The 18,412-nt window shown below is 42.0% G+C and overlaps 1 protein-coding gene and 1 long non-coding RNA gene across 6 annotated transcripts in view; one reads left to right on the top strand and one right to left on the bottom strand.

Annotated features, from left to right (window-relative positions):
* TRPC3 (transient receptor potential cation channel subfamily C member 3) overlaps positions 1 to 1,336 on the bottom strand; it is a 32,916-nt gene extending 31,580 nt beyond the window's left edge. For all 3 annotated transcript variants that reach the window (XM_064711618.1, XM_064711619.1, XM_064711620.1), the window contains exon 1: positions 725 to 1,336. In XM_064711618.1, the coding sequence (XP_064567688.1) occupies positions 725 to 948 (224 nt within the window). In that variant the 5' untranslated portion in view covers positions 949 to 1,336. The remainder of the gene's footprint in view (positions 1 to 724) is intronic.
* A 161-nt stretch (positions 1,337 to 1,497) lies between these two features.
* On the top strand, positions 1,498 to 15,889 carry LOC135446982 (uncharacterized). 3 transcript variants are annotated; one of them, XR_010439960.1, is made up of 7 exons: positions 1,498 to 1,950; positions 3,093 to 3,228; positions 3,459 to 3,556; positions 7,024 to 7,115; positions 8,003 to 8,187; positions 10,042 to 10,155; positions 14,975 to 15,889. It is a non-coding gene; the product is annotated as an uncharacterized LOC135446982 (long non-coding RNA). The 3 variants fall into 3 exon arrangements; XR_010439959.1 differs by lacking the exon at positions 14,975 to 15,889 and adding an exon at positions 12,702 to 13,545; XR_010439961.1 differs by lacking the exons at positions 10,042 to 10,155; positions 14,975 to 15,889 and adding an exon at positions 8,318 to 8,451.
* The last annotated feature ends 2,523 nt before the right edge of the window (positions 15,890 to 18,412 follow it).

Genomic DNA, 18,412 nt, shown 5'->3' with positions numbered 1-18,412 from the left:
ACATAAAATAGTCAAGCAACCCTCTGAGGTTAAGTCTACCTAAACTGCGGCATGATATAAAAATTGGTGAATTATTCATGGACAACCTACATTTTGGAAGTCAGGGAAAAGAAAGTTATCACCCCTACTAGTAACATTGAATGCATTTATTTTGCAGTAGGTGTATTTGCATGGGCAGCATCTCTTCATGTATCTACATAGATAGATGTTTAGGATTGTGCCTTGGCAAATAAATGGATATTTTGGAAAAGCACATCCAAGCAAGATAAGGTGCATCTCCAGAACTAAGGCTTTTCTGTACAGGTGTCCTAGATTTCTGTGGGGAATTCAGCTTTATCTCAGCATAGCTTTTAAAAATATATAAGAATAAAGCGGCAGCATTAGCAACGGGTTCTCTGAACCTTAGCCGAGCCAACAATTGGTCAATTTCCCGGGATCAGCTGCACTTCCATCCAGAGAGAAAACAAGAAACAAGGACGGGATGGACTCTTCTCTGCCCCGGCATACACCTGTGCCCGCCTGACGCCGAGGAAGCAGAGCCGGGGCAGGGGAGGGGGCCGAGGGCAGGCCGGGGCACTCGGAGCCCCTCGGGGCGCTGGGAGCCGAGCGGCCGCTCCCGGGATCGGCCGGGACGGGGCCGCACCCCCGGGCCCAAAACTCGCCGGGAGCCGCATCCCTGCTCGGGGAAGTTGCCCCTCCGAACACCCCCCCGGGCCCCACTTACATGGTGCTGGCAAAAGGGGGGGGCGGGTAGTATCCGTAGGGCTCCCGGAGGGTTTTGACAGCTCTTTGCGGCGGCGGAGGGGGCTCCGGCCCCCCATTGACGCCTCTCCAGCCGCGGCGCCGGCGCTGCTGCTCCTCTTCCTCTGCCCCTTCCTCCTCCTCCTCCTGCTGCGGGGGGAAGGTCACTCTCCCCTGCTCCTTGCTCTTCCTGCCCTTGCTCGACATGGTCAGGGTTTCCTTAGGCGGCGGCGAGCGCCGCTGCTCCCGCTCCCGGCCGGCCTCGTCCGGCAGCGTGTGCGGCGGGGAAGGAAGCAGGAGGAGGAGAAAGGAGACACAAGCCCTGCTCGGCGGGGGACAGAGCACCTAGAGAGGACAAACCTCTCACCACAAACCCACGGCCACCCCGCCGCCCGTCGGCAAGGCGGCGCGATGCGCAGCCTGGCAGCGGGAGCCAGGAACTGCCGGCGAGGTAAGCAAGGAACAGGGCTGCCAACAGCGGCGGCGACTCTGCTCCCCTCCTCCTCCTCTTCTGCCTGTCATCATCCCTCACTAGGACGGCATCATCACGGAGGCAGCGGGGCCACGGAGAGCGCCCCCGCCTCCCACAGCGAGCGCTCCGGAGAGGAGGAGGCGCGCCCGTCCCACCTCCGCCTCTCAAGGCCTGGAGCGGGGGGGCGTGAGGGGGCGGCGCTCTGCCCCAGGAGCGCTACAAATGCCCCCCAGCCGCCCGCTGCTGCTGGCTTGGGGTGAATCCTGCTCTTGTCAGGTCGGGTGTGAGGGGAAGCTCTCAGGAGGTGCCCACCGAGCTGAGCCGGGTGTGAGGGGAAGTCCTAGGGAGGTGGCCGCCGAGTCCGGCGTGAGGGGACTCCTGGGTAGGTGCCCGCTGAGCCGGGCGTAAGGGGAAGCCCTCGGGAGGTGCCCGCTGAGCCGAGCCGGGTGTGAGGGGAAGCCCTCGGGAGGTGCCCGCCGAGCCGAGCGGGGTGTGAGGGGAAGCCCTCGGGAGGTGCCCGCCGAGCCGAGCCGGGTGTGAGGGGAAGCCCTCGGGAGGTGCCCGCTGAGCCGGCGCCGAGTCCTGAGGGAGCCCGGAGCCGTGAGGCGGGGTCTGTCCGCAGCAAAGTAATTCTGGCCAAAGCGGCCAACAGCCCGGCCAAAGCTGTACAAAGCTCGGCAGGTGCTTAGAGAAATATCCAGCCCCACACTGGAAACATGTGAAGTTGAAATGTGCAGGTAAAAAAAAAAAAGGTACTTGTGACTGACTTACCGAGCAAGCCGATGTTCCCCGAAGTGTTCCAGATGTCTCTGCCTTAGGCTTGACTGTTGTATTTCTGTGTGGTGCCAAGCTGGAAAACAGTGGGAGGATGCTGAGACGCCCATGGCATGTAATCAGAACACATTATGCTCTATAGAGCCCAGTCACAAAGATTCTTCCTGTAGAGACATATTACCTCTTTCCTTATTAGGAGATTTTTTTTTTTTTTGGTGCATTATTTCACAGGGAAAATTATTTTGTGAGGGCAACCCCTTTACAATCAAGGCAGAGCCTGTGAGCATTTTTTTTTTGCAGAATGGTAGGTACATTTAGAGTGCATGTGTTAATTTATATATAATAAAGACTTTACTTTGTCTGCATCATGCTGAGATGCCATTTTTCTCTTGCTTTAAACTTTTTTGAGCAGTATGGGTATAAATTTCCATGAAACCACATTCCAAATCTGTATTCAGGTGCTGCTGAAGTTGAAATTTATTTAAGCTTTCCTATTACTTCAGAGAAAGTGGACTTTTTATCCACGTATCACCACTAGGAAGAAATTCTCATTTGTGAGTCTCATCAAGTAGTCTTAGTGTAACATACTTATTAGCTCACACTGTTTTCAGTACTGTCCCTGGTTTTGCCTTTGTTGTTTTCTGTATGTACAAAGTTTGTCCTCATGAAGCACAGGAAAAGCCAGCCAAGGGTTTCACAGAGATAATTTTCTCAGCTGTAGCCGTGAAGGAAGAAGGCTTTGTTTTCATCAATTTAATTAACTTGCATCTTGAACTGTTTAGGGAAGTGGGTTTTTATGTTTTTCATCACATGCAGAAGCCTTTTGACTTTCAGTGGAATTATGTGCATAACAGAGCAAATTTTGCTCTCCCAGAAACTGATATGTAGTGTAGCTACTGTAGCTCTGAAGTGCTTGGGGTTATTAATTTCAGTCTAGGTGTCTAACCTAATTATACGTCTGCATTAGTGTTATACATTTTAAAGCATGGCCATGCAGCAATCTGTCTACATCAAACCTTGTCTTCTTGCAGGGATCCTTTGACTCAACAAATGGTACTGCCCATATTGTGTTCCTTTTTTTAATAAAAGTCCTCTGTTATTGCAGGGGGGCTACAGAAATGGACTTTCAATTGCCTTGACTATTTCCCTTGAGAACAAAACATAAAAGTACAGCTGAAAGTCAATGAGAAATCCTCTTGCCTCACAAATGTATGCTCAGAGCAAGGCATTCACATATCAAGGTATGTTTGGTTTTTTGTTTGTTTTCTTTTCAGAAAGAGATAGAAAATTGTTTTAATATTAGTTCTTAGTTTTAAGGAAGTTTTATTCTTGCTTTCTCTATTACGTCTCCCATGACTAACTTGAATTGTGTTCTGTGGGCTGGGGGTTTTTTTTCATAATTTGAGTATTGTGTAATAGAGATTGGTTTGCTGTTCCTATAGTGAAAGGTAATGTTCTATCTGTTATCCAGATATTATCACGAATAATACCCTGGAATTCATCCTTGGAAAGATGACTTGGAAGTAGTCCTTGCAGAAACCTTCATGATACAGCTCTCCATTTCAAGGGGTAAGATGATAACTCCCTGAGTAATCTTAGTACTGAAGGACAAAGGTAGTGTAAAAACAATTTACCAAATCCTTTTTTCTTTCTCCCCATAGTGTCACAGAGCCACCAAGCTGAACTAGATGGTTCCTTAGATGTGTTTAGATGAAGTGTCATATTCCCCTTTGTTTCTTTCCATGAGATCCAGCCTAAAACCAGCCAGCATGGCAACAAGAGAATCCACTGCAAATCTCCAAAGTACTTTGTATGGTTACAGTGTTAGAAATAATGCATATTTCTAAATGGAATGTGTAGGGTAGTTCCCTTGGTCACAGTGAAGGGGTTTATAGGGAATTTACCACAGTTTGAAGTGTTTGGCTGTTACCATTGGATCAGGGATGTGAGAATCCTGTTATGATTCAACTTCAGCCATCACTGCCTTACCTGACAGTAAGAAATTAATAATCATTGCTGTGCCTTGGTGCTATGGTGGAGGATCTGAAGTGCCAAATTCAGACAAATGAAATGCATGAAGCTGCACTTCTGAAACAGCAAAACAAGTGAAATCTAAGAGTACTGAAATTATACCTACAAAATCCTGGTCAGGGCTGAATGTCCCAGAAAACTGATTTTTCTTAATGGCTCATGTTTTTGAAAGCATTTATAATTTCATTAATCCCAGTGTTCTGAATATTTATTCTTAAAAATATTTCATGTTATCACAGTACCAAACAGATGTCAACATAGCCAAGTTGAAGAAAGTGAGGGAGACAAGATGAATAAATTTGAAATTCCAGGCAAAGCAAGGCAGGCAAGCTTGTGCTGGCTGTAGATTCAGCTGGGCAAAGACTTTACAGTCAAAGGCTGCCAATCCAGTACATTTTGTGAATGCTGAGTTGAATTTACAGGGTTTGAAAGTGATGTCATTTTAATCTAGAAAAATGCTTCCTGGAAGTTGCTTAGACTGGAGTGAAGTAATGGAAGGAACACTACCCTGAGGACAGAGCAGGAGCAGAACAGCCCTAAGGAGTTACAGCTAACAGGGAAATAGAGCAGGGGTGGTATTTTATTACTAGGTGCTAGGTTATTCATCATTTTCTTGTAGAACATGGGTTTAATGCCATAACTATTTCATGTTGGGTTTGGAGTGGCAGTCAAAGTACAGTCCCTCATTCTTTTCACCAGACTGACTTGATGAAGCCAAGGTGGAATTGGAGTGGGACAAAGCTTTGTTTGTATGGATAGATTACTCTCTGGCAGAATTGTTGTGTCCTCCTCAAAATGATGAGATAGATACAACTCAGATCTCCAAGTTTCCCTTGGCAGTGTTCTTCATGTGGAAGGGAATGATCAAGAAATAGATTTTCTAAATTGAAGCAAAGTGTCTCCTAAGAATGCTCAGCAACACCTTTCCTTGAAAGATTGTCCGAAACACGAGTTCTGTATATCTCCCATTCTTTTTCAGCTTCTTTAAACTCAATGAATGAAGTAAACACCTGAAATATGAACACAGCACAGCTAGAATTTATTATAATAAAATAGCAGGAAATATATTCAGCTTCTTAGACTAAACTACCATAGCAATAAGACCTTGCAGGTCTATGAAGCACCTAAATCAGCAGATAATAACTTAACTAAGATTGGGAAATGTGATGAGGAAAAAGATCATTATGCCCTGGGGTTATCCCTTACCAGAACTTCTCTGACAGGTACATTGACACTGTTAATTTGAAAAGAAATCTGACCTGTTTGTTGGAAATTGTGTTGTAGGCACTATGATCTCCTTGTTGAAACCAAGTGATTTAGTTAAGAACCAGCAACATGCAAGAAACTTCTAGTAACCCTTTCCCTTGTGGAACAACTTGTATGTTGCATGCCAAATTATTATTTTTCTGTTTATTAGGAAAAAAAAAAGGAAGAGTAGCTTCCCTCAAGAGACAAAACTGTTTTTTATTTGCTTGAAGTGACAGGTGAAGAGAAGCAAAAAGACACTCATGGTAATGCTAGAAATAGAATCCAGGTCGTGCAGTACATTGAACCCTTCTCCAACGTGTGTGTACTACTTTTACAAAAATTGGGAAGTTGGTGGGAATAGCAACAGTGTAATGAAAGCAGAATTGGCCTTCTTTGCCTCATACTGGGAATTTGCCTACTTGCCAAGAACCCAGTGTTTTCAAGGACATTTAGCTCCTGCATCAAGGACTTCTATGAAAGTCTAAACAGGTTCAATCAGCGTGAGGGGAAAAGGAGTGATATGATGTCACTGATCTGTAAGCAGATCTCAGCCTCAGAACTAATATTATGGTTTAAGGCTTTTTTACATGAGATGAAAAGACACATTCCAGAGACTTGAGCCTGTAATTTCAGGCACCCTGTGCAGCCATTCAGGCCCATGTGAAGTGAGTGGGTATAAAATGCTGTCAAATCACCTACTGCAAACCAGGCCCTCAGAGCTGTGCATTGCAATGGTATTATGTGGTTTACTTAATTATAATAGAAGGCTACTGAAGTGCCAGTGGTACCATGAGGTAGACACTGGCTACATTTTCAAAGAAAAAATGGACAAATGCTTTGTTTTTTGGCATTAAGTGGCAACTATATGTACATTTACACGTTTGCACCTATTAGTTCCTTTTTTCCTAAGGCAAGCCAGGTATGTCTTTAGACAAATCCAATCCACTTTGGAACAAATCCACAGGATCCTGAGCCTGTGCCAATGAAGTTTCATTCTTCTCTTTTCAGTCCTACTAGTAGAAATTAGAAGTTAGCAAGCTTGCCACTCGGAAAGGGACTGCAGAATCAATTTCCCTTATCTCTGCATTGCCCTGGGGACTGAATGTAGCTTATAACCTCTATAAACTTTACTTTCTTAAGATTTCCTTATCGTTTCTATATAAAGGCTGGATTTTTTCCCTAGATTGGTTTCCCTGTCCCTGTGTCAGCCAATACTCCTTGAAAATGTAAACATGAACCTTAGCCTACAGCTGAGTGCTGGGAACCACATGATAAGTAGATTTATTGTCACAAGCCAACATCTTTAACAAATCATTTTTCTTCTTGACAGTGATGCAAATATGGGTGGGTGAGTGCAATGTGCCCTCCTGTCACTTTGCTGGTTGATAACAGAAGTTACTGCAGGGATATTTCCAGTGTTTCAACTAATGAGGCTGAGGGTTGCAATGGATGCATGGAGTGCAGAGTAGCTCTTATTTTAGCAAGTTATCAATGATTTCCATCCTGTGCAAGTAATTAAGTCTGAGTATTTTTGGACACAGTTTGATCTTTCTCTGATTGGGGGATTTGAGTCACTGTGGGGATCAGAACAGGGGAAGCAGGACATAATTAAAATAATAGCAAAAGGCAGAAAGGTCAAGTGATGAATTCAAATAGTTCACGTGATTTTTAAACCCAGAAACAAGTGGCTTTTTCACACTGCTTTGTGTTGTAATGTATTTTAATCTGTAGACACATTCTCACTTGTGACTCCTTAGCAGAAAGAACTTCAAGCAGCAGCTCACTAGTATGAAAGACAAATCTGAGTGAGAAGCATGGCTCCCTGAGGAGGAGAAAACCCTTCATCCAGGTTTGCACTCTTCTAAGCCCCTTGTCCAGGGTGTCTGGCAGTTCTGACTGAAAGATTGCCTGATTCTGTCATAGTTCAGAGCCTACTTTCCTTAAACCTCATCATTGGATAAATACCATCTGGTCCTAACTACTTGTGTGCCTCAGAGCATTAAACTCCTCTGGTTGGAAGAGGAGTAAATACCGCAGTGCACAGTGTTGATTGAAAATGTAATCTCTCCTCCTGTGGGCTGCTGTGGAGTAGGTGATAACATTCCAGCACAGGTGCTCTCTGTTGGAGTGACAGCAACTCAGGGGGTCATCCCAAGCCCTGCTTTCCATCCCGTGGCAGAGGGATGGACAGCTACCAGGGGGAGGAGATCAGAGGAAGAGCCTGCTAAGCACTGTAGCTCTGCTGTGAGTGGGAGCACCTCCTCCTGTGCAGCTCCAGAGTCTTTTGGGGCCAAGGGAAATAAAAGCCTCATTATCTGGTACAGCAGAAATTGTGTTTCCAGCTCTACCAAATAATTCTCACCCTTGAAATGCTGTTCAGTGCTAAGTGAAGGGCTGAGCTCTCTGAGTGTCATCATTCCCAGGGGAGCAGGAGATGATATTGGTGGGTTAGTCTTTAGCCTCCAGGTAATAAACTTATTATAAAGAGGCCACAGCTCACCTCTGAACTAAGAAACAGAAACATTCATTAGGAATTAATCAGACTTGATATCAGAGGCATGGTGAAGCCTCAAGTCTGATTGAAGCAGCCACAGGTGCCAACACCCTGCTTTTTCATCGCATAGAGCATGTTTAACTCACCTCATTGTGGCAAGTGGAGGTTTTCTATAAAAGGTTGGGGATCCCATATACTGTGTTATGAAATGAAAAAAAATCCTGTATGTACTTCTGCCACAGTTGTCCTGCCTTATATGTAAGAAAAGCCACTGTTCATAAAAAGGAGTGAGGAAATGCCAGCATTTCTAGCAACTGAGAGGTGCTCAATAACAAAAAGAAGAAAACCCCAAGCAAACAGGATATTTGGAAAAAGACTATTCCTGTTACACTGCTGGTAACAATCTTTGAAGCAACTAACAGAGAAGGTGAGAAAGTGTGGGAAAAGGGAGATATGCCATTATTATAAATTATTCTGTGCAGGCAATTTAGAATATATTGAAGATACAAAATGTTTTGCCAAAAAAATTAGAATAACTCTTCTGTTGTCAATAACAGGTTGTGTCCCACTGAATTAATATGTGTTTTGGGAAGGAAGAAGTTTGTAGAGGTAAAAATAAGGAAAAAGAACCTCAGCACTTCTGTCTTTCAGTGGTCCCTGTGGTACCCAGCACGTGTGACCAGGTGCTGACACGCAGATATGGACGTCACATTTCCCACTTTAGTTTCCAAATTAAGCAAAGCAAAAAAACCTTTAGGGATCTTGTCTTGGTTTTTTTGTTTGTCTTTTTTGGTTTTGCTTTGGTTGGTTTCTTTGTTTTGTTTTTGTGGGGTTTTTTGGGGTTTTTTTTGTGAGTTCAGGTCAATTCCATCAATCCCATTGCAACCACATTCAGTGAAGTTTGAGGTTGATATTTGGCTTTCAGTAGGAACAGTAACCCATAAAAAGCTGGGAGAAATTTTCCTAGGGTTTCAGGGCAGAGCCAAGTCCAACTGGACTGGTACCTCAGCCAAATTAAGGCAAAAAGGTAAAACTCAGGAGACCCTCAGATGCTGCATTAATTTTTCAAAAATCCCTGTCCTGGTTTTTAGGAGTAAACTGCAACTACAGCTCCCATTAAAACTCAGAGGATGAGAGCTGAGCTGCTTATTCAGCAGAAGAGCTTGAGTAGAAGGCCAAGTATTTTGTGATAACATGACAGACAGACACTAGGAAGTGTCTTTCATGCAGAAAGCATTTATATGCCTATAATAGAGGTATTTCCATCTCCTTCAGTATTTTTCATTACATTACCAGAGCTGCTGTGTGGAAACTGCCTGCAACAATGAGGGCTTTGTCTAGGAATCCCACCCCTTAAGCTTCCAGGTTCAGCTAACAGGGATTTCTTACCAATAGAGAGCTCAAAGGAAATTCATCTGAATAGCCAGAGGTAGAGTAAGCCCTGAAACATTGAAATTCTAAGCATCAACATTAGTCCATAAGGGAAAAAACAGTTTTTATCAGATGGAAAAACTGTTGACAGAAATAAGTGCTTGCAAGTCAGATTTTGGAAAACTGGGAGTTTGCACATTGTGGACTTTGATGTGGGCATAGAATTCATTTGAAGAGATCCCAAGGTTATTCAGGGGCTTGTTAAAATCAGGTGAGTAAATATGCATTAGGTGTTCATCCTGTGTGTAAAACCAGTATGTTGAAAGACTTACAGAAGCATTTTAAAAATTTGCATTGTGGCCAAAATTGGGTTCTCAAATTAATAAAATCCCTTTTACACATGTAATCAACAGAAAATAACTGAACTGCAGTATTACATTAAAAAAAGAAAACTTCAGGAGCCTCACACACCTCAACTTTGTAGCATCTACATTTGCAGTGTAAAAAGGGGAGTGTGAAAATTATTGTGAACATGAGCAAAGTTCTGGAAAAGGCCAAGAATGATGCACTGACTTGTCCCCAAACCAGTGAGATACATAGGAAATTACTGAAATATTTTGAGGAGGAGGCAAGAGCTTGCTTTACCACAGAAAGGAGGTAGGTATTCAGAGGGAAGGAAGCTTCAGTATATCAGTATTTTGCCCTTTTCTCCCTGTGACATTCCCACAATTAACACAACGCAGCTCATTAGATCCTGAAAGGACTGCTAGACACTGTCCTGAGCAGTGTCTCCCTGCAGCCCTATTAGATTAGATATGCTGAGCAAATTAAATAATCAGCAAGCATCCAGTTTTGTGGAAACCACAAATAAAATCCAGATACAAGGCACAAGGATGCCCTTGCCTTGCAGGAGCTGAAAGATCCCTGTCACATACTGAGATGTTAAACCTGATTGTACATCCCATGAAGAAAAATAAGCAGGAAATTTTGTGTTCCAAGGCACATAAAGCTCGCTTGTTCCCATGTAAGTTCCCTACTTATATTCCTTTACTTTGCCCATCTTTCCTCTTTTCCCTCTGCTGCCATCCCCACGCAATGCAGCAATAATTATCAGTAGTTCTTACTGAGGCATCTGGACCCAGTTCAGCAGCAGCAGAATATGATTCAAATGATGGGAATTCTATGGAGCACTCCTGCAAGGCTCTGACCAGTGCATCCTGTTTGTAGCTGTTTAATAGAAATCTCCTCTAATGTCTATTTAAAATCAGAAGTGATTTTTTTAATACTGGCCCAAAATTGTGGAGATTTGTGAATACTATTGATTTATTCAGCTGCTGAATTGAAATAGAAATGGGAGAGATAATGAGAATGAATGTGAGCAGCATTGTGCACAAAAACAATTGACAGTTCAAGAGAAACAGACCCAACCAGAGCATAAACACAGCCTTAAATGTTATTAAAATATTAAAGCGGTACATTGGGTCATTCATGCCATTTGATTACTTTAACATTTGCAACCACATGGGACAAGGACTCGACATGAAGGATGGAGTGGCTTTTGCACAATGGACTATTCAAATTGAAAAATTGGCCAAGTGCACAATGGACAATTTGCCTTCCTTTGAAGCATCTTGCATTTGCCAGGCAGAGGGGACGGTATTGGACTTGATGGATCATGGGCATAATGGAGCATGGCAGATCCTATGTTTCTATTAAAACTGACTGGCAGAGGACATTGTTCCAGACACAAACTTGGGATTGAAAGTAAATGTATATATTCTTCTGAGCCTTGCCTATATAAAAAAATTACGAGCTGCATGATTTTTGTTAAAACTCATTATTTTATGTAGCTTGATTTTTTGGTGCATCGCTCTCATTTACAGATTTATTTATGAGACACATGATTTAATATTTATTATTCACTATATTACTATATTATAACAATGTAAGCTGTTAAAATTTGTGTGGCTGAGAAGTATGGTGGTCTTGTGACAGAAGTACTTCCAGGTAAAATGAAGGGAATAGTCTTGGGAAACCAGAGATGTAATTCTCAGTGATGGCTGTCTTTATAACCTTTCAGCCAGTGTAATGCAACAAACCTACCTAGCCCACAGCCATAAAACCTCTTATCAGAATTAAGCCAGAATTAAGAAATAAAAAAAATCCCATTTAAACCTTTTTACAGGCAGAGGCAGGGCTGGAATGGATAAGTATCTCAGAATGACATAATCTTCCACTCTGTCCTATTTGTGGCAGGTCCACACCCTTAGAAAAAGGGCAAGGCAGGGCATCTGCTGCCTGGGCACCCATTAGTGCTACAAAATGCTCTCCCTAAATCTAAAGGGACTTGTCTTGAAAGTAATTAGGTGTTTTACCTGCTTCTGTCTTGTCCTTTGTTAGAAAGCTACTCCAGAATCCTTCATCTTTGTCCAAGTAAATAATTTTCCATGGCTGAACGCCGTTGTTGTTGTCTAGGGACTGCATGCAGCAACACAGTGGATTTGTGCATGTGGTTTTTTCAAGCTAGATAACTATTGCAGTATTAAAGGCAAAGAGCCTTTAAAATCCATCTCCCTCCAATTTACATCCTAATTATTAAATTGCCTCAGAGCTCAGGTGGACATCCTGCAGTGAGCCATAGCAGGAGCAGAGAAGATATCACACTGTCTTACTTCAAATTTAAGTAATGGATTAAGAGCCTTCCTACCTCCCTTATGTATCAGTGCAGAAAAGGAGCAGCTCTTCCAAACACTCACTCTAAATGCCTGCATTAGGGAATGTAACAAGGGAATCTAACTGGCTTTCCAGTTTAGCCACCTACATTTGGTCCCTGAGGTCAGCTGGTACATTATGGTCAGAAGGGGAAAGCTCTGAGAGGGATTGCTTTACCAGCTCCCTCTGAGTTTTTCTGTATTATCACAGGCATGGTAAGAACTTGGAGATAGCAGCTCTACCAGAATCCACTGCTGGAAGTGGGGGTTTAAATGCCAAAAGGGTAACTGCAAGATTTTGATTCCTATCAGACTTGCATGCTTCCTCAGGGAAAACACAGGTAGAGGACATCAGGGAGAAGGTGAAAAGGTCCCAAGAACAAAAACCACCTTGGATTTCTATTCAAGGCTTGCAGTGTTCAGCTTCCTCCTTCCTGATAATCCCAACTCATCCAGGGAGCTTCACTTGTCAGCGTGATGTGAATGTGACAAGTGGGCACTGCTGAGCAGGGCAAAGTGCCTGAGACAGGAGACCTGAGTCCACCTGAATTTGGTGCTTCTAAAAAGTGTTTGCATTTTAGACCTTTCCCGTTGTGCAAGCACTCACCTGGGAATGCTCGTGTTGCCATATGAACAGATGTTTAATGCTTACAGAGTGCTTCATTTTTTTTCCAAAGAGCTTAAAGAACATAAATAATTGCTGTGGTGTAGCCACTACTCCAAATGTTAAGTTGATAACAAGTTTAGGGCCAGATGATCTGCCTGTACCTCTTTTCACTAGAAAAGGTTTGAAAGTGCTTTCAAAAGCAGTCACAGCTGGCAGCTGTAAAGAGATGATGATAATTTCTTCCCTTTGCAGAAACCACAGAAGACACTGGAAAGGCACAAGCTGTCACAAATAACCTGTCACAGGACAGGCAGGATTTTGTGAGAGCTGGAAAAGTAGTAGTTTTTCATACTGATGACAGCTTGGGCACAAACTGAAGTCATCTCTGAGAACCCTGAAAGTGGAGGTAGCAAAGAAAAAAGTGGATAATGAACCAAGACAGTTACATGACGAGGTTTCTTCTCAAGTTTCCAGGGTTGATGATTCCTGCTGCTTTCTGAACATGTTTCTTTGGAGCATGGAGGTAAACAGGTACATCCCTCGATGCTGCAGATGCCTGCAAATGCCTCCTGGCTTCCAAAACACAGTATGCCTAAGTTTTACTACATCTTTCAGCTTGAAGGGATTTATGAGAAGCTTGCCCTCATCTGTGCAGCTCTGTGCAGCCAGGGAATATGAGGTCTCAAGGGTTTTCCTTTTTATTAGAACAAACCCATTAGTTTTATGAGCTTTTAAGTAAAGCATTGGCAAAAAGCAAAAAATAGTAGCTGACATAAAAGATGCATACCTCTTTATCAGTGCATGAGAAATTAAATAATTTTCATTAATTTTCAGGGATAAAAAAGGACTTTGACATACATCTAAAATCAGGCCAGGCTGGGGATAAGGCAAATAAAACATTCTGTGCGAGAGCTGCTCTTAACCAACAAAAATGTTCATTTCTCATTCACCAAGTCACAGCTCAGGCAAATATATTTGGGTCATTGCCCAGCTCCTTTGCTCTGAATTTGGATTGGCCATCTTGCTGCTGTATTAGCAGTCACTGTGCTCTACTCCAGAGAATGCTTCTGGGAATACATTTTTGTGTTGGGATTGCAGTAACAGTAAATACAACTGGTCTTTCAGATTCTGAAATACAGAACATGTACAGGTCACTCCATTTAGCCTGGCTGCTTTTTGAGTGCATTTCCTCTCCTGCCTTTTGAGACAGCAAGGTCAATAAGTTGGCCAAATGTGGTCAGAGTCTCTTACTTAGGTTGTGGAAAATGTGTTTTCATATACATCCATTACTAGTGTACAGAACAACTTATAAATTATGCATCAAGCTTTCTTACCTACAAAACCATTAAGGTAAATAATATAATATGGCAGGGGTTGATTAGGGGATACCACATTTAAATAAAAATCTGCTTTGCTGCAATAGAGGTCTATGAAATCACAGATATGTAGGGCTGTGTAAAATCCCAGCCATAAATTCTGTTCTCTGGGATCAGGTGTAGTAACTCAGACAGATATTTGTATAGGCTGTTCTAAGACATGCCCAGAAATGCAGATTCCACAAATTCTGTAAATTACCTCTATATTGCTAAAATGCAGCAATGTTGGAAAGTTGGATTTTTAAAATTATTTTTCCATTGCCATGAAAAAGTAGATTTAATTTACAAAATGGCAACTCTGTAATTTGTTCTCTTGGTGCACTCAGGGCCCTGAAACTGCTAAGTAAGCTCTTGCTCTTCCTCTTATTATTTTCATTTTTAATTTCATTGTGCAATGTGTCAATCATAAATGGATTTTTTGACTGACACCATTCTAACCTAATTTGACCTATTCTGAGTGCAACCATGGCACCTTATTATCACAATTTTTTTGAAATCATAAGCTTCAAGGCCAGTTTCCCTACAGACACCTCACAATGGGAGTGCTTTATCCACTTATTTCCATAGACTGGTATATAAATAATTATTTTCACACTGGATGGACTATTATGTATCTATTTTCCAGGTAGAGTGGTACAGTTTTGACATGTAGAAAAAGGTATTTTGCAGAGAATCATGGAATAGTTTGGTTTGGAAGGGACCTTAAAATCACCTGGTTCCAACCCCCTGCCATAGGCAGGAACAGCTTCCAGCAGACCAGGTTGCTCCAAGCCCTGTCCAGCCTGGCCTTGAACCCTTCCAGGGATAGGACATCCATTTAGAAGCCTCCTTTTTTTCTCCTCAGTTACCCCTTGGCTGCTGCTCATAAATAAGGGAAGTATCTGGCTGCTTCAGTATCTTTAGACAGATAAAACAGAGAGGTTGTGTTCTTAAGAATAATAAAATAATTTCTGTTGCCATTAATAACAAGTAAATAATGTTGAATTGATAAAAATAGAAGAACTAGCCTACTCAAGCATTATTTTTAAGGGATCATAGTTCTAGCAGCATGGTATTGGGCTGCTTTGCTTTTGTATATGGCTTTATCAACATTTCTGGAGGTAATATCACTGTTTTAGCAAGAAAAATATTGTATGTTTTCACTGGCAGGCATGCAACATTTTTTCACTAAAGCAAGGACCACATCACCAGGCATGGGGTTGAATGTACAAACTAAATTAATAGCATAACTTCACCATCTGATAAAGCCTGCAAGTCTTCATCTCCTGACCACCCAGCTGAGGGAGATGCAAAATACTCGGCCAGACAGAACATGTGCACAGCCTTTATAGGAAGAAATGAAAGAAATTTTTATGAAAACAGCATTTCTGGTGTGGAAGAGGAGCCTGCCTGCTGCTCCTGCTCTACCTGCCCATGAAGGGCTGGATTGGGCCTGCTCCCACAACTACCAGTGAGCATTTTCAGAATTAGGGTATCCTCTTCTCCCCTTTTCTGAGAAAGGTGCTTGCTGGGGAATTGCAGTTTTGCCTCACTCTTTCTCCCTGATCTGCCACAAGTCTTGGTGACAGGCTGGAATAATGTCAGTTGTCCTGATAATAAGAAACGCTGATTTCCTCACCACTGTGAAGTAAAACAATAAGTTGCTTTATGATAATATTTGCCTCAAACCACACTTAGACAAAGCTCTGAATTCCCCCTGAGAGGCTAAACTGAGCTCCATGGGTTATTTATAGATCCTCTGCTGGCTGGTGATAATGATCCTCCTCAGGCTTAAGTCACAGGCAGAATAATCCCCTGAATTGGAGACCTTTTATTAATTGTTCCTGTAATTTTGCTTTGTGGGAGGAGAGCTACGTCCTACCTGCGTGCTGGATGCTATTAACAAAACACCTCAAAGAGCATATTGTACTGTTCCAGAGGAGCCTTACCTCAGAGAACAGGGCCCTGCAGTACCTTGGCTCAGCCTCCCAAGAAACTGCACAAGCTTTATCCTGAGAAGGGTAAAATTCTCAGGCTTTATCCTGAGAACTTGCTTACTGAGGCCTCCTTCCCATGCCCACAGCATCAAAAGCCAAGAGCAGTCATCCCACACCACACAACTCTGCTGCTGTGTTGTCCAAGGTATTCGACCCTGTAGATGCTAAAATTTTCCTCCTTTTCTTTTTTTCTCTTTAATTTTTAATTAATTTGGAATGTAGCAAGCCCTAATCAGATAACACAAATGATCGCTCATTATTCAGAAAGAAACAGACAGAGAACAAATGCTCCCTCTTCTTTAATGTGCCTTTGGGAATGAAGAAGCAGGAAAAGTGGAAAATTGAAATTGGAGCAGCGATCCTTAGAGCTTCTGTAAGGGAGGAATAATGTAGTTTTTGCTGCACAGTTCTTCTGACCTCCTTCACTCAAGCCTCTTCCATGATGTCCTTACTAATGGTGCAGGTCCTGCAGAGGTACTTGGAAGCAGAAGGTGTTAATAAAACAATTCTCTTCTTTTATTAATTTCCCATGTGTAAGTTTGGGTGGGGGAAATAATATTCTTTATGCTGGTGTATGGAAAGAGAATGCATTCTTTGTCACATGTTTAGCAAGGTGTTGTTTTCATGTGAATCTAACTCTGGCAAACAGGTATTTTCCGAAGTGATAAGATTCCTTTCATCACAATTTTGTTTCCTTCACGAGTTTTTACCTAGTTTTCTGCAAATGTATGTGTTGAAAAAGAGACCACACTCCATGGAAATCTTGAAAAAGTTGGGAGCACTTGAAAAATCATTGGCATTACAGATTTCCTACCAGCAATTCCACTGAAGAGAGCAACGAGAAAGGAAATGGCAGATTATTTCCCCTCACTTTCCATGCTTCCAAAAGAGTTTCAGGTGAGAAGTAATATCATAATGAAGTCAGTAAAGACAAGCTTTACACTGCCCCACAAATTAAGAAGGGTCAAAACTTTGTTAGAGGGTCAGGTCCTACACTAAAGGAAAAATAATTGTATAATCAGACAGTTCATTGGTGACACAATGGAGCATTACTTGCACCACCAATAGCTGCTAGAATTAAATTAGAATTAAAACATTTTCCATTCTGGAAAATGTTTTAAATTAATTTCTAATAGACCATGCCTGCTGTACAAGAGCAGGCAACAAGTTCTCATGAGATTCCTTCAGAGAAACTTCTTACTGAGGGACCTGAGGAGAAATCTCTTTGGGAAAACACTTTAAAGTTGCTTTTAAAATTAGAATGTTGTACTACCGGATAAAAAGACAGAAGTGCTGCAGATTTTCTGATAGGAAGAGTACCTACAGAAATTTCTTTGTAGTCTCCATAAAAGTTGAAAATACACATATATCTAATGCTGAGGAACTGGTCTCTGTTAATCTGCTTCAGTATTTCAAGCTATGGAAACCCAGAAAGAATAAATTGCCAAAGTCAGGGTTATGTGTAATATGTGGATTAATTCTCAGAAAGAGAAATGCAGACACTGCAGTGTTAGGAACTGCCCAGTGAATGGGAGGAATATTCAGAGTAATTCAACAAAGAATACTGATAATGTCTGAGTAGGTGATCCTTCACGGGCATTTTGTATAAACCACACAGTTTTCTAGCCCTGCACAGACATGTGCAGCAGTTTACCCAGATGCTTATGCTTAGAAATGAATATTATAAAAGAGAATTTTAAAAATCATCTTTTTAACCAAATTTGCTGTATCTGTGTTAGCTTCCTGAGGCTCCACTAGTAATTAAAGAAAGGAGCCCCATAACAGCCACCCCATTTGATTTCAAAGAACTAAGCTAGTAGCAATAGAGTGAACACAAAATTTATTATTTAGTCACAGTTTTGCAAAGTATCTGCAAAATAAGTAAATAAACAAAACCCCAGAGATTTTTTTCAAAAATATCTTCAAATGAGCCTACAAAACAGCACTTACCACAGAACTTCATTAAAGAGACTTAATGACATAATCTCTCTGTGTGTTTACTTCTTCAGAACAATTACTTGAGGCAGGAAATCTTTAGATAAAAACCTTTAATGATGCTAAGTCTCCTATCTAACCTCCTTCCCGAAAACATTACAGTTAATGATGACAAATTCTTTCCTTTTGTATCATAATAAAATTCAGTCTTTGTATGTGGTTCAATAAGAACAAAAGAAAATTTGCCCTTCTTCTTTCTGATTATAGATTGACAGTGGTAATTAACTTGTGAGAAATGTAAAAAGGTGGAAAAAACTGTTTTTCTTCTTTTGTCAATGTAGTTTTTATTTCTTCTGAACTTGCAAACAGGTCAATTCAATTAAAGACCAGCAAATTGAGGAGTTCTGGGGTACAGTGAATGAGGGATTCTGCATTTTCTTTTCTCCTTCATAGGCTGCAAAGATAATGAGATGAACCTACAAGATGCAGTCAGACCAGGTGAGAAATATAAAAGTGCAGTTGGGAAAAAACCTACCTGGTGGTGTGTATCATCCTGTGAGAGTAAATGAGAAGAATTTACAAACCAGGAAACTGGAAGGGAAAGCAAATACTGCCAGCCTGGAGTGTGGTATGCAGGTCCTGTGGTGGGAAAGCTCATTTCCAGATAGCCCTATCT

Source organism: Zonotrichia leucophrys, chromosome 4 (genome assembly GCF_028769735.1).
Source record: "Zonotrichia leucophrys gambelii isolate GWCS_2022_RI chromosome 4, RI_Zleu_2.0, whole genome shotgun sequence".
In the NCBI taxonomy this organism is placed as follows: domain Eukaryota; kingdom Metazoa; phylum Chordata; class Aves; order Passeriformes; family Passerellidae; genus Zonotrichia; species Zonotrichia leucophrys.
Note: the sequence above shows the minus strand (reverse complement) of the source record. Positions and strands in the feature narration are given on the sequence as shown.